General features: G+C 39.3%; 1 protein-coding gene across 2 annotated transcripts; it reads left to right on the plus strand.

Annotated features, from left to right (window-relative positions):
- Window positions 1-1,297: 1,297 nt before the first annotated feature.
- LOC110890407 (putative protein phosphatase 2C 76) lies at window positions 1,298-5,450 on the plus strand. 2 transcript variants are annotated; one of them, XM_022138013.2, is made up of 6 exons: window positions 1,298-1,613; window positions 3,201-3,378; window positions 4,026-4,128; window positions 4,214-4,328; window positions 4,595-4,751; window positions 4,937-5,450. In XM_022138013.2, the coding sequence occupies exons 1-6, from the start codon at window positions 1,331-1,333 to the stop codon at window positions 5,232-5,234; spliced, it is 1,134 nt and encodes a 377-aa protein (XP_021993705.1). In that variant the 5' UTR covers window positions 1,298-1,330; the 3' UTR covers window positions 5,235-5,450. The 2 variants fall into 2 exon arrangements, with proteins under 2 accessions (XP_021993705.1, XP_021993706.1); XM_022138014.2 differs by lacking the exon at window positions 1,298-1,613 and adding an exon at window positions 1,628-1,826.
- Window positions 5,451-16,149: the final 10,699 nt, after the last annotated feature.

Consider the following 16,149-nt stretch of genomic DNA (forward strand, 5'->3'; position numbering starts at 1 on the left):
AGGCAGCCAGCTAGGTTGTCAAGACTGTCCCACGCCCGGCTTGAAAGCCAAGCCCCAAGGGTCACGCCTCAACCCAAGCTCACCCGGGATGGTGGCTTGGACGTTTTCCCCCAACCCAAGCCCCATACCCTATAGCCAAAAGGACAAAATATATATGATTTAAAAACATAAAGTACAAAACTCATCGCCCTGAAAATGCGTTTAAAAATAAAAGAAGAGTTAAATGCTTGGTTGGTCCCTGTAGTTTTCAAAAATTGCAGACTTGGTCCCAGTGGTTTACTAATTACACGCGTGGTCCCAAAACTTGTCAAAAATACACTCGGTTGGTGCCCAGCCCTAACATCAGTTAAATTTCTCAGTTAAGTCCATATTAAATGACCAAAATACCCTTGCTTATTAACTCTCTTTATATTTTTTGTTTAGTTTTATTTTTCACTTAGTTAAATCTCAACAATCCCTATCTAATCAAGCAATCAAAGTGAACATATACATTGTTTATCACACAAAATCATCAAAAAACAAACACCAATCAATCAAACTTGTAAAAAAAGAACTGAAACAAACAAAAGAAACAAACCATCGTTCATAAGAAGCATGCAGAGAGGAAGCTCCCGTTTAAACGCATCGATCTTCTTAACCTCCGATTCTAATCTGCTAACAAGATCCTCTGCTTTCAATATCTTCTCAGATTCACTCTCAATTCGACCCATATCCCCTAAAAATTGAGTAATCGATTTGGGTATGAAACCAAAATCCAAAATTAGTTCAGGTGGTGAAACCAAAATCGATTTGGGTATGAAACCAAAATCCAAATTCAGAAGGGAGTGATGATATGTGTGTGAAAAAGAGGAAATTTGTAAGGAAAAAGATGAAAAAGAATCTGGATTTTATTATTAGATTAATAATAATAAGAGAGGTTGAAGAAATGAAAAGTCTAGATTCTGTATTTCTTTCTTTCACTCGGCTCGTCACGTATTTTTATCTTTTAAGGAACTTGTGTAAGTGGTCCTTTTGGTTTTAACAATTTGCAAACTTTGGTCCTTTACTATTATTTTGACTTGGTTAATAAGCAAGGGTATTTTGGTCATTTAACATGGACTTAACTGAGAAATTTAACTGATATTAGGGCTGGGGACCAACCGAATGCATTTTTGACAAGTTTTGGGACCACACGTGTAATTAGTAAACCACTAAGACCAAATCTGTAATTTTTGAAAACCACAAAGACCAACCAAGCATTTAACTCATAAAAGAATTATACATGTTGGTAACATATAAATTCATACCTTTTGGTAATCTTCTCTTCCCAAAAACTCCCATTCTCCCATTTATGTTACTCATGAGAGGATTCAAGAATACGGTCCCAACATTCTTACTTGTTTCTAGAATAATGATAATAATATTATTATCCTCAGCAACTTCATCTCCATGTATGATCAATTACAACAACGGTGGTGTTGTTCAGTCTCCAGATTGTGCTGCCGAATGGGGTTTGATGGTCGAATTGCTGAAAAATTCGAGTGAAGTTTGTGAATTCGCAAGTCTTCAAGGGCATAGAAAGTATCAAGAGGATCGTGTGTCTTGTAATGTTGGTATACGCGTACCAGTAATCGGTAAGAATGGGTGATTTCTGCTATTTTGACTTTTATCAGTCAAATGTGTTGTTTGGTTTGGGCTGTGTTGGAATTGGAATCTATCTGGGCTGCTCTGCTCAGGGCTTTCCAAAAAGCTCGCGGCTCGGAGCTCGCTCGAATTTAGCTCGGAAAAAGCTCGCTCGACATGGCTTGGTTTGAAAGTGAGCCGTGCCAGCTCGGCTCGATTAGAAAGTGAGCCTAACTCGAATTATTTTACTTATAATATATTTTATTTTTTTATACATATAATATATTACCAAAAATTGATTATTATTTACCCGTATTTAGGCCTGTCGTTTGATATCTGTGACATATTTAAAGGTTGATTTCCGTGCTAATGAACAAATGTTGTATTTACTTGAAATATAAAACTTATTTTGTGTTGTTGAACGTGATTTTGGCTTGTAATGTGTTAGGTTGAACTTATTTTGAATATATTCTTATGATGTATTAAATAATATTTTAGAATACTGAATTTTGAGAGCTATGTATTAATTTTTATTTTTAATCGAGCCAAACCAAGCCGAGCCCGAGCTTAGATTTTCAGTTCGGTTTCAAATCCGAGCCAAGCCAGCTCGGTTTATAATCGAGCCTAGCCTGAGCTTTGGCTCATGAACAGCCCTAGCTCTGCTCATGAATTCCAAAATTTTACACGACCCATGAAAATTTCTAAATTTACATATTATTATTTTTGTTTCGTTTGACGACGCAATGTGCTTTCTCATTTTTAAACTAATAAAATAAGTAAATGGATTCAACCCTTTGGTTAACACGAACACAACCAGATGTCTTGGTGGGATTCACCTGACTAAACCCAAACCTGTGAATTTCGTTTTGGATTAAGAATTTACACCTTTGGTTGAAATCATCTTTTAGTTATGAAATTAAGAGCATGGAAATCTCAACTTAGATTTGGTTAGTGATTTGTTTGTCTTTTTAGCATAAATCTGTATTTCATGCATTTTTTGACATATTTGTTGACTTTCAGAAGTCAAATTCTTTAGTGTATTTTCATATTGGATAAGAATTTCTTTGATTGTGGAGACAAAAATTAAATGTTACATTATCTCATTCATGCTTGCTATAAATAGATAAATAATAGGCAAATTGGAAATAAATAATCCCACCTAACTCAATTTGGCCGATAATAATCCCAAGTCAGTTGTTGGCCGATAATAATCCGAACTGGTCAATTTTTTTGTAAAATAGTCCCCGTTAAAATAGCTTAACGGAGTTAAGTTTTTTTTTTTTTTTTTTTTTTTTCTGAATTACAAACCGATGTTTTAGGGCTTTTGATCAGAACGAGGATAGGAGTCGATTGATGTAAAACTTACCTCGAAATTCATTGTTATTTAAAGCCCTAAAACATCGGTTTGTAATTCGGAAAAAAAACTTAACTCCATTAAGCTATTTTAATAGCGGATTATTTTACAAATAAAATTGACCAGTTCGGATTATTATCGGCCAAATTAAGTTAGGTGGGATTATTTATTTCCAATTCGCCTAAATAATATTGTACAAGTATATATAAATATTAATGATTAATGTAAGAGGACGTGATTGCAGGGAAAGATGAGGCTAAGATCGATTTACTTGCAGTATTTGATGGTCATGGAGGCATAGAAGCTAGTGAAATGGCTAAACAGCACTTGCTAGATTACTTTCTTGTTCATATCATTGCGGGCGCTTTCAAAAAAGCATCAGTTGTTGATCATCACCATGATTCAATCACATCGACACAACGGTAAGCTTCATTTATGTCGTTTCAAAACAATTCACGACATTCTCACTGGGATTAAAAAAATAGTCGGTTGTTCATTATGGCAAACCAAGTTACCTTTCTATTAAGTGGGATTGCCCTTCACAATGCAAGTGAAAGTTAGGGCTGTCATTGGTCACATTGGCAATATGGATTATTACTGGGAAATGGGTCGTAGTTTAGATTATTAAAATCCAATTTGCCTTTGGTAAAATGGATGGGTTGGGTGGGTAGAATGGATAACAAGGGAAATTTGTGGAGTTAGGTTGACCATATGATTAAAAAAGTATATGTTATGTTACGTCCATGGCTTTATAGCCTAGTGGCATCTTGGGGGTGAGATAAGACTTTGTGACCAATAGGTCCTGGGTTCGATTCCCACAATGGGGGTTTTTCCCATATTTACTGGGTTTCCTCCTGAATTGGTGTATAGGCATTATGCCTAGTGGAGAAGGGTGGTTCCGCTGGTGGCACGATGATACTCCAGTGGTCCGTCAGTGATCCAAATTTGCCGTTCAAAAAAAAAAAAAAGTATATGTTACTTATAGAAATCGGTATATCATTTTGAATAAAGTGATCTAAGATGTTGTATGCAATAAATTGCCCAACTTGTTTCTTTGACTTTGGGGTAGTTCTCATGGAGTTTTACCAGCCGTTGACGACAAATCTTTACATGACATCTTAAAAGAAGCATTACTGGGCGCGATTCGTGATATTGATCAGAAATTTTCAATGGCAAGTACTGTAATTAACCCCTATGCTCTTCAAGATTTTATTAAAGCTATTCTCCTAATCATGTTTTCTTCACTTGTGTATACAGGAAGCATTTAAGAAGAAGTATAGTGCAGGATCAACGGCTAGTGTTGTTCTTTTGTTGAATGATGAAGAATTGCTGGTTGGCAATGTTGGCGATTCCAGAGTGATCTTATGTGCAGGTAAGATCCCTCTTACAAGGTGTTTGGATGTTTATTTTGGAAGTCTTTATTGTGACACCAAGAACTATAATCAGATGCGTAAATAAACATAGGGGTGTAAACGAGCTGAGCCAAGACTGAGCTTGCCTATGCTCGAGCTCGGCTTGTTTGACTTACGAGAGCTAGAGTATAAAAGATCGGATTCTTTTGTACGACCATAACGAAGTTTTTGCCTCTAATGATCAGATTTTAGAAGTCAACTGGTTTGTGTTGTTTAAAATCTGCAGGGTATGCTGAGCAATTGACTCATGATCATCATCCAGACAGAGATGATGAATGGGCCCGAATAGAAGGTGCTGGTGGTTTCGTTCTTGATTGGGATGTGCCACGTGTCAATGGCATACTGGCCGTTTCTCGAGCCATTGGTGATGTTTCTCTGAAGAGGTGAACTTCACTTACTTTTAACAAATTTTTATAAAGCTAATTGCCTGTTTAACAAACATATATAGAGGCCATTCAACTATGCAATAGTGTCCATTTATATAAAATCTGACCATAAAAATGCTCAAAAGTGATAAAATGACCATTATACCCCTCATTGTTTTGGGATCTTGGCTGGATTCGGTTAGGTATGGTGTGATTGCAGAACCAGAAATGGTATCTTGGCGAAACTTGACTGCCAAAGATGCGTATTTGGTTATTTCAAGTGATGGTGTTTTTGAGAGTTTGACTCTTGAGAATGTTTGTCAACTTATTGAAGATCAAGAAACCGGTACCACAAACGATAGATTTCCGTTTTTACCGTCGTATTCATTGGCATATTGCATTGTGAAGACAGCATTGGAGAGGGGTAGTAGTGACAATTTGAGTGCTATTGTGGTTCCATTGGCACAAGCACCTGGTGGAGTGCACAAAGATGAGTTGTGACAATGCTATATAGTGTTGATTAAGTTATAGTCAAGTATATTGGTTAAAATTGCATTAACCTTTTAGAATTCTTATTTTCAAAACTATAATATTGTCGTCACTCTCGTCCACGTGTGTTGCAAGCCATATGCTGTCTGTTTCATGTGACCCGACTCTGAATATGTATTTTTATTTAGAGAGAGAAAGTGAAAGTGAACTAATTTTAACGTTGTCTTACTAATTTTGTGAAAATAACGTTAGTGTTGGGTTAGTTTGTGAGTGCTATCGGTCAATAAGTTAAAAGTAGGGAGTAGTGTAGTACAAGTCGAAAGATAAGAGTGCTATCGGCCAATTGGTGAAAGTTAAGGTTATTTAAATCCAATATCCCTTATTTTTATGTACATTTTCTTTTAATAAATATTTTGTATTATAACTTAAACTGTGGGTATTTGATGGCAAAATCTAAAAGTTAAAACAGGAATTGAGATCATGTATAATAATTAATTAAACAACTGTTTTATACTACTTTGTATTTATATTTGTAAATTTGTAATACATATTCAAAAATAAAATAAAGCCCTTTAACTTTAAATGCCTTGGCAACCCGCAAATACATAAACGGGATGCCAAGCCATTTTTGATACATGTGCCAAAAACAATTTTTGGATTCGTTTAAAATAGGAATAATGAAGTTAAATAATCTCAACTATTATTAATTGCCCGCAACCGGTTCAACTCCAAAAATCATCACTGGCAATTCTAACTATTAACATATTGGTCTCCAATAGACTCTGACTAAAGGAACCCTAATGGCGTTAGTCGCAGGTTACCGTAATAACGTTTTTGCCCGGAAAAAGGTTCATACAGGTTCGATCTAAGGTTACAAAGAGATTTGAGACGAAAATGTTCAGTGTTTCGGCCAAAAAGGAGTTTTCCGGCAACCTCAATAATTGAGGCTGTTACTAGAAAAATGTTTCTAAATGTCCGATCTAAGGTTATAAAGAGGTTTGGGACGAAAAGGTTGAGTTTTTTTGGCCAAAAAGGAGTGTTACGGCCATACAAAAAGTTTTTTCAGTGACCTTAATAATTAGGGCTTTTACAAGAAAAAAGTTTCTAAAGATCCAATATAATGTTACAAAGAGGTTTGGACGAAAATGTTAAGTTTTCCGGCCAAAAAAATAGTTTTCCGTCAAAAACTTTTTTCCGGCGACTAACGACATTAGAGTTTTGTTAGTCAGGGTCTATTGGAGGCCAATATGTTAATAGTTGAGACTGTCATTGGTGATTTTTATAGTTGAAACCGATGGTAGCTAATTACCAATAATTAGAATTATTTAAATCCATTATTTGTTTAAAATATTCAAGATCATGTTGGGTTCTCTCCACAAATATGGCCCATTGACTTGTTTATCCATTTCCCATTATTTGTTAATTTTCAATCAGGTTTATGGTTTATGTTTCAACTTTTAGGTGACTTTATATATGTTAGATACGACATCATAATTGTTATGGGTCATTTTCTAAGCATACATATCCTGACCAATATCCTGCCTTTGTTTGTTTATTTGTGACCAGGATGCTGGAAGAGGATATTGCTAACATCTTGGGTGATATCCTGAGGTTTATTAATTAACCACGTGCAGATTAAAGGCTGAGGCTTACTAACGGTCAAGAGGACTTCTTCTCCTTAGGACTCGGACGAGTTTGTTGAAGAAGAGACGTTGAGCCCGAAAGACCAGGTCTACAACGTTCGATGAAGGAATATTCGGTGGATCCCGCAAGTTTAGGATAGTTTGTTAATTTATCTTTACTATAAATAGATGTGGCGGATCAGTTTAAGGCACACACTCTTTTCGCTAACACTCTTGCTCTCTAGATTACTGCAATCACCACACTTGTACCCAATTCACGTTGTAACACTTAGTCAATCCGCACCACATCCTGCACTGTATCCTGATATTTGAAGCAATAGAAGAACAAGGCAGCTGCGATTGTCAGCTCCCGAGGTTTTATGCCGGCGATCTAGATTGATCAAGGGCTTTCCTCGTACATCTCGTGTCATTTACTTTACTTTTTTGCTCATTGTTTGATCGCAGATACGACTCTATATCCTGAGCCGTATCCCCAAACTGTTTTTACAAATAACTCAATTGACATATTTTTGAACACATTCTCTTAGCACACTACCTCACTTAACTAATTTGATCACTTAATTGCTTCGGTAATTTTTGACCAAAACAATTTGGCGCCCACCGTGGGGCAAGTGGTGCTCTCTTTACTAAAAATTTTTGTCAAATTGCTAATCAGTTTTCTATTTTCAAAACTTTTTGCCACATTGTCCATAATGGCCTCAAGATCAAACGTGAGTTCCTCTACTGTGTCTGCTATGACTTCTGCTACTACTGGTTCGGTGCGTCCACCACCTCCTCCAATGACGCCAGCCTCTTCACGACCTCAGGATATTATCCCTACCCGCAGTGTTCAGGAATCTGCTCCCGTTCTAGCTTCTAATGATGAAATTCTTACTTTATTTGGAAGTGTGCAGGAACAAATGAGGCAGCAACAGGAAACAAACCAAATGCTTTTAAGGGAAATACAACTCCTGAAGTCTGGCTCGAGCAGATCTGCTGAGGATAATGTCACTCCATTACACCCCAGAGCATTGAATTTTAGTTCAGCTGTGTATACTGAGGATAACAGGGGGAATATTGTGCCCAGTCTTCCTCAGAATCATACTCCTGAGATACCCTCCTCGGTCAGGATGTCAACCATGAGGAGCTCAGGATATGCTTCAGGATATGGGCAAAATCCTCCAACGGGTAACGTGTCAAATAATAATAATACTCATGCTACTAACAATAGTGGATCTTTGCAGGATACTGGTGTGACATCAGCACTTACTAGGGAACTTCAAAAGTTGAAGGACATGATATCCAGTGTACCTGGGGTGGTCCAGCCGATCCCGGAAGTGTCCCAAGACAGCCATAAGATATCTCGTTTTGCACATCCTATCTGTGATGCTGAGATCCCAAAGAGATTTCAAACCCCCAACATGAAGCTTTACGACGGAACTACGGATCCTGAGGAGCATATTGCTCAGTATAGGGAAAGAATGGAGATTAACCCTATCCCTCCGGAGCTCAAGGAAGCGTGCTTGTGCAAGGGATTTGGTTCTACTCTAACAGGATCAGCCTTAAAATGGCTGTTAAACGTTCCTCCGCACTCAATTACTTCGTTTGCTCATTTGGTTAATTTATTTAACAGTCAATTTTCTTGTAGTCGGAGTTTTGAAACACTAACCAGTGATCTCTACAGGATAACTCAAGGACCTCAGGAATCCTTGAGGGATTATGTGAACAAGTTCAGTCGAGAATCCTTGGATATCCCGCATCTTGATGTTGCAACAGCTGTGCAAGCTTTTAAGATGGGGTTACAAAAAGATTCTCAGTTTTATCAGGATCTTGTAATGAATCCCTGCAGGAATCTCGACGAAGCTCGTAACAGGGCTTTGAGATATATCCGTTTGGAAGATGACAAGAAGATGCAAGAGAAAATGAATTCTACCTGAACCTACGAATCAACCAACAGGAAATCAGAATCCTCATATAAGCCATATCGCTCCAAGCCATATGGCAGAAATGATAACAAGAGAGTGAATGCTGTTGAAGACGAGGATCCTGAAGAATATCCTGAATTATCTGAATATTGTTTTTCTGTTAATATACCTGAACTAATGTATGCTATGCAGGGTCTGGGAGATAAAGCCAGGTGGCCTCGGAAAATCAACAAAAAGCTGATTGGAAGGATAAATCCAAATGGTGCGCCTTCCATGAGGATTTCGGACATGTTACGGAAGATTGCATTGCCTTGAGGAAGGAAATAAGCTACCTTCTCAGCAAAGGATATCTGAAGGACTTGCTAGGAAGGAAGAAAAATAAAGGGCAGGATCCCGAGAAGGATCCTGAAAGAGCACCCTCACCTCCTGCGGATGCCAAGATAATCAACTTCATTTCGGGAGGATCCGACATTTGTGGGACTTCGTATTCGGCGGCAAAGAGACATGCAAAAGAAGCTAAGGCTAAGAGGGGAGACAAACCTGTCAAGATGACTACCCTCACAACTGACAAAATGATCACGTTTGACGCTGACGACAGGGATACTGTCCAGGATCCTTATCATGATGCTCTGGTAATAACGTTATATGTGGCTAACCATTTTGTACGCAGGATACTGGTTGATAATGGCAGCTCCGTCAACATAATCCAACTAGAAACTCTGAAGAGAATGAATGTATCTCCGATGGATATCACTTCAAAGTCTACCGTGCTTGTTGGGTTCAGTGGAGAGGCTAGAAACACAGTGGGAGAGATAAAATTGCCAGTATACGTTGAAGGAGTCAACTCGATACAACGTTTCTGTGTGATGGATTCTCTATCCTGCTATAACATCATACTGGGGAGACCATGGATTCATGATATGAAGGCCGTACCATCAACATATCACCAATGCATCAAGATCCCTACCCCTTGGGGAGTTGTCAAAGTCGATAGTGATCAACAAGAGGCGAAAGAATGCTACTCATCCTCAATGAAATCCTCGACCAAACCGAATCCAGCATAGCAATTAAAGATGCGGGCCCAGGATATCATGGAGAATTCGGAGCAGGATGTGAAGAAAGTTATCCTGGACCAGGATAATCCTGATATCTCGGTGCTCGTAGGAACCAATATCCCTCAGGATATTGAAGAACAATTAACTAACTTTCTGAAATGCAGGATGTCAACGTTCGCATGGAAGCATGAGGATATGACAGGTATATCCAAAGATATTATCACTCACAAGCTTGGAATTGACAGGTCATACAAGCCTGTACAACAAAAGAGAAGGAAATTCGCCCCTGAACGAAATACAATTATCCAAGAGGAAGTTGAAAGATTATTGAAGTCCAGGATGATTAGGGAAGTCAAATTCCCTAGATGGTTAGCAAATGTGGTAGTGGTTCAAAAGAAGAATGGGAAGTGGAGAATCTGTGTAGACTACACAGACCTGAACAAAGCTTGTCCAAAAGACCCCTTCCCTCTGCCTCATATAGACTCAATGGTGGATGCCACTACCGTTTATGAAATGTTAACCTTCATGGATGCATCCTCAAGATTCCAGCAGATTCAAATGGAACCTTCAGACCAGGAGGATACAGCTTTCATGACACTGTTAGGGCAGGATTTTAATGACCTGTGATCCTTACATAATATCCTAACAAGTGATCCTTGTTTCTTTGGCAGATAGTGATCCTCAGAAGAGCTTCAGGATTAGGATCATGGATCATCCTAAGGATCCTCATACTAACGATTACTCTCTTTGAATTTAATATTGTTTTGCAGGAATTACGAGTTGGATCTGGTCTTAGCAACGTTATCAAGGAATCTGTCACGCTGATTTCGCACATGCATAACCAAAAATAGACGTTACGAAGAATATGGAAACTTAGCACAATTTACGGGCAATTAGTTAGGCTAAATTTACTTCTATTCCTAAAGGGGTAACGAGCTAGTAGTTAGGTGACTTGCCTAAAATACGACCACACACACTTATATAAAGGGCATTCTTCAGCATTTGGAAGGGACAACGCATTTCTCACACGCTCTAGCATACGATACTATAGTGATCCTTGTACCTAGCTCGTTACCATCCAAAGTTGTAAACATTGTTTGTTATATTGAAGTTTGGTGATCGGTAGTTTCCATCACCCGAGGTTTTTTATGCCGGAGATCATTCATTGATCAAGGGCTTTTTCCTCGTATAAATCCTTGTGTCACTTGTGCAATTTTCATCTAAGTGATCCTTATCTTTGTTCATCATACCAAGCATCATTCCCCGTTTACAAAGAGTTTGGTTGCATAATCCTTGTGTGATTTTTGACCAAAATAGTTTGGCGCCCACCGTGGGGCAATTGGTGCTTCATTCATAAGAAAGTTTTTCTGTTGGTGATCATCCCGGAGTGTTGCATGGCTTCATCGTTGAAGAATACCTCCACAGCGATGTCTGCAGTCAATTCATCTAATGGCATTCCACCTTTGCCTCCACCACCAGCTGGATCTCAGAAAAATGCTGAGAAGAGACCAAGTCTTATCTTCTCTAAACCTTCATCTTCTGCTCTAACTTCTTCTGCTCCCAGTACAAGTGATATATTTACTTTGATTTTGCAGATGAGGGATCGTATGCAGCAGCAGGATGAAACTAATGATAGGATCCTCAAAGAAATCGGAGATCTCAAAAGGCAAAAGAAAACGGCAGAGGATCATTCCCCACTGATGCCCAAATCTTTGAATTTTGATACTCCGATGATTACTTCTCAGCCATCAGAGGTCCCAGACATTCAACATATGGGTGGATCAAGAGGAGTGCATTTCGGCCCAGCAATAGTGACTCAAGCATCAGGATCATATTTCCAACCGGCAGGATCCTATACTCAGCATATGGGATCCTTCATGAACTCAGGATCCTCCTTCGTTCAAGGATCATCCCAGGTTCAAGGATCCTCCTTCATCCCAGGTTCAAGGATCCTCCTTTGTTCCAGGATCATCCCATGTTCAGGGATCCCTTCAGATACCAGGATCCTTGAAGGATTTGCAAACAGGAAGTCCAGATGTCCATCAAGGAGATTTTATTCCAATGCAGACCATTGCTTCCACTGGTCCCTCCATCATCCCAGAATCCCAGCAATATGGATTCACATCCAATGTTCCTAACTTGAACCCGATGGGAGGTAACACTTCTAATAATTCCCTTACCACTAACCATGGATTCGTGCAGGATACAGGTATCAACCATGCTATGGCCAGAGAACTACAGAAACTGAAGGATATGATATCAAGTGTTCCAGGGGTAGTCAAACCTATCCCGGAGATTGCAGATGGAAGCCATAAGGTATCTCGTTTTGAACCACCAATTTGTGATGCTGAAATACCCAAAAGATTCCATATCCCTACTATGAAGCTGTATGATGGTACAACGGATCCTGAGGAACACATAGCACAATACAGGGAGAGGATGGAGATCAATCCAATTCCAGAAAGGTTAAAGGAAGGATGCCTGTGCAAGGGATTTGGATCCACTCTTACTGGATCAGCTCTTAAATGGCTGCTAAGTCTTCCCCCTTACTCTATTACTTCGTTTGCTAATTTAGTTAACTTATTCAATAATCAATTTCTTGTAGCAGAAAATTTGAACGATTGACTAGTGATTTTATATAGGATAACTCAGGGTCATAATGAATCATTAAGGGATTATATAACCAAATTTAGTAAAGAATCCTTGGACATTCCCAACTTGGATGTGGCCACAGCTGTTGAGGCCTTCAAAATGGGATTGCTTAGGGATTCATTGTTCTATGATGATCTTGTTATGACACCATGCAGGAACCTAGACGAAGTAAGGACTCGGGCACTCAGGTTCATCCGGCTAGAGGATGACAAGAGGATCCAGGAGAGACAAGTAGGATCCTCAAAACAAGAGAAGCAAGGATCCTCTTTCAAAAGCAACAAATTCAAATCCTATAACAGAGCTGACAACCAGAATGTGCATGTTGTTGACCAAGAAGAGGATGATGAGGATTATCCTCCGATTTCTTAATACTGTTTTTCCGTTGATAACCATGAACTAATCCTTGCAATGCAGAATCTAGGAGAAAAAGCCAGATGGCCCAGAAAAAATGACAAACCAGCCGCAGCTAAAGATAAATCAAAGTGGTGTGCATACCATGAGGATTTTGGGCATTTGACAGAGGAATGCATCGCATTAAGAAAGGAAATTGGATATCTGCTGAGCAAGGGGCATTTGAAAGAATTGTTGGGAAGGAAAAAGCAAAGGACTCAGGATCCTGAAAGGATCCCTGAAAAAGCTCCAGCCCCTCCGACAGATGCACAAGTGATCAACTTTATTTCCGGAGGATCAGACATTTGTGGTACATCCTTCTCAGCAGCTAAAAGGCATGCAAAGGAAGCTAAAATGGATAATGGAGAAAGACCTATTCGAACATCAAGTGTCTCGGAAGGAAAAATCATAACCTTTGATGAGGATGATAGAATTAACATCCAGGATCCTCATCATGATAGTTTAGTTATTACTCTCTTTATTTCTAACCATTTTGTCCGCAGGATCCTAATTGACGGAGGAAGTCGGTAAACATTATCCAACTTGATGTTCTGAAGAAAATGGGTATTCCTGAATCAGACATCACACCAAGATCCTCCGTGCTTGTAGGATTTAGTGGCGAAACTGTTAGGGCAGGATTTTTATGACCTATGATCCTTACATGATATCCTAACAAGTGATCCTTGTTTCTTTGGCAGATAGTGATCCTCAGAAGAGCTCCAGGATCAGGATTACGGATCATCCTAAGGATCCTCGTACTAACGATTGTTCTCTTTGAATTTAATGTTGTTTTGCAGGAATTACGAGTTGGACCTGATCTTAGCAACGTAAACAAGGAATCTTTCACGCTAATTTCGCACATGCATAATCAAAGATGGACGTTATGGATAATATGGAAACTCAGCACAATTCAAGGGCGATTATTTAGGCTAAATTTACTTCTATTTCTAAAGGGGTAACAAGCTAATAGTTAGGTAATTTGCCTAAAATAGAACCACACACACTTGTATAAATGGCACTCTTGAACATGCGGAAGACACAACACATTTCTCACACGCTTTAGCATACGATACTATAGTGATCCTTGTACCTAGCTCGTTACCATCCGAAGTTGTAACCATTATTTGTTATATTGAAGTTTGGTGATCGGTAGTTTCCATCACCCGAGGTTTTTTATGCCGGAGATCATTCATTGATCAAGGGCTTTTTCCTCGTATAAATCCTTGTGTCACTTGTGCATTTTACATTTAAGTGATCCTTTACTTTGTTCATCATACCAAGCATCATTCCCCGTTTACATAGAGTTTGGTTGCATTATCTTTAAGTGATTTTTGACCAAAACAGTTTGGCGCCCACCGTGGGGCAATTGGTGCTTCATTCATAAGAAAGTTTTTCTGTTGGTGATCGTTCCGGAGTGTGGCATGGCTTCATCGGTGAAGAATACCTCCACAGCGATGTCTGCAGTCAATTCATCTAATGGCATTCCACCTTTGCCTCCACTACCAGCTGGATCTCAGAAAAATGCTGAGAATAGACCAACTCCTATCTCCTCTAAACCATCATCTTCTGCTCTGACTTCTTCTGTTCCCAGTACTAGTGATATATTTACTTTGATTTTGCAGATGAGGGATCGTATGCAGCAGCAGGATGAAACTAATGACAGGATCCTCAGAGAAATCGGAGATCTCAAAAAGCAAAAGAAAACGGCAGAGGATCATTCCCCACTTATGCCCAAATCTTTGAATTTTGATACTCCGATGATTACTTCTCAGCCATCAGAGGTCCCAGACATTCAACACATGTGTGGATCAAGAGGAGTGCGTTTCGGCCCAGCAGTAGTGACTCAGGCATCAGGATCATATTTCCAACTGGCAGGATCCTATGCTCAGCATATGGGATCCTTCATGAACTCAGGATCCTCCTTCGTTCCAGGATCATCCCAGGTCCAAGGATCCTCCTTCGTTCCAGGATCACCCCAGGTCCAAGGATCCTCCCTCGTTCCAGGATCATCCCATGTTCAGGGATCCCTTCAGATACCAGGATCCTTGAAGAATTTGCAAACAGGAAGTCCAGATGTCCATCAAGGAGATTTTATTCCGATGCAGACCATTGCTTCCACTGGTCCCTCCATCATCCCAGAATCCCAGCAATATGGATTCACATCCAATGTTCCTAACTTGAACCCGATGGGAGGTAACACTTTTAATAATTCTCTTACCACTAACCATGGATTCATGCAGGATACAGGTATCAATCATGCTATGGCCAGAGAACTGCAGAAACTGAAGGATATGATATCAAGTGTTCCAGGGGTAGTCAAACCTATCCCGGAGATTGCAGATGGAAGCCATAAGGTATCTCGTTTTGCACCACCAATTTGTGATGCTGAGATACCCAAAAGATTCTATATCCCTACTATGAAGCTGTATGATGGTACAACGGATCCTGAGGAACACATAGCACAATACAGGGAGAGGATGGAGATCAATCCTATTCCAGAAAGGTTAAAGGAAGCATGCCTGTGCAAGGGATTTGGATCCACTCTTACTGGATCAGCTCTTAAATGGCTGCTAAGTCTTCCCCCTTACTCTATTACTTCGTTTGCTAATTTAATTAACTTGTTCAATAATCAATTTTCTTGTAGCAGAAAATTTGAACGATTGACTAGTGATTTATATAGGATAACTCAGGGTCATAATGAATCATTAAGGGATTATATAACCAAATTTAGTAAAGAATCCTTGGACATTCCAAACTTGGATGTGGCCACAGCTGTTGAGGCCTTCAAGATGGGATTGCTTAAGGATTCATTGTTCTATGATGATCTTGTTATGACACCATGCAGGAACCTAGACGAGGTAAGAACTCGGGCACTCAGGTTCATCCGGCTAGAGGATGACAAGAGGATCCAAGAGAGACAAGTAGGATCCTCAAAACAAGAAAAGCAAGGATCCTCTTTCAAAAGCAACAAATTCAAATCCTATAACAGAACTGACAACCAGAACGTGCATGCTGTTGACCAAGAAGAGGATGATGAAGATTATCCTCCAATTTTTGAATACTGTTTTCCGTTGATAACCATGAACTAATCCTTGCAATGCAGAATCTAGGAGAAAAAGCCAGATGGCCCAGAAAAATGACAAACCAGCCACAGCTAAAGATAAATCAAAGTGGTGTGCATACCATGAGGATTTTGGGCATTTGACAGAGGAATGCATCGCATTACGAAAGGAAATTGGATATCTGCTGAGCAAGGGGCATTTGAAAGAATTGTTGGGAAGAA

Source organism: Helianthus annuus, chromosome 11, assembly GCF_002127325.2.
Source record: "Helianthus annuus cultivar XRQ/B chromosome 11, HanXRQr2.0-SUNRISE, whole genome shotgun sequence".
Taxonomy (NCBI): Eukaryota; Viridiplantae; Streptophyta; class Magnoliopsida; order Asterales; family Asteraceae; genus Helianthus; species Helianthus annuus.

What these genes read in the sequence shown, in the direction of transcription:
- LOC110890407 (XM_022138013.2), top strand. Translation starts at nt 1,331, where the DNA reads ATGTTACTCATGAGAGGATTCAAGAATACGGTCCCAACATTCTTACTT. An exon ending in TTGATCAGAAATTTTCAATG is followed by an intron (nt 4,129 to 4,213) that starts GCAAGTACTGTA and finishes TTGTGTATACAG; the next exon opens with GAAGCATTTAAGAAGAAGTA. An exon ending in CAGAGTGATCTTATGTGCAG is followed by an intron (nt 4,329 to 4,594) that starts GTAAGATCCCTC and finishes TAAAATCTGCAG; the next exon opens with GGTATGCTGAGCAATTGACT.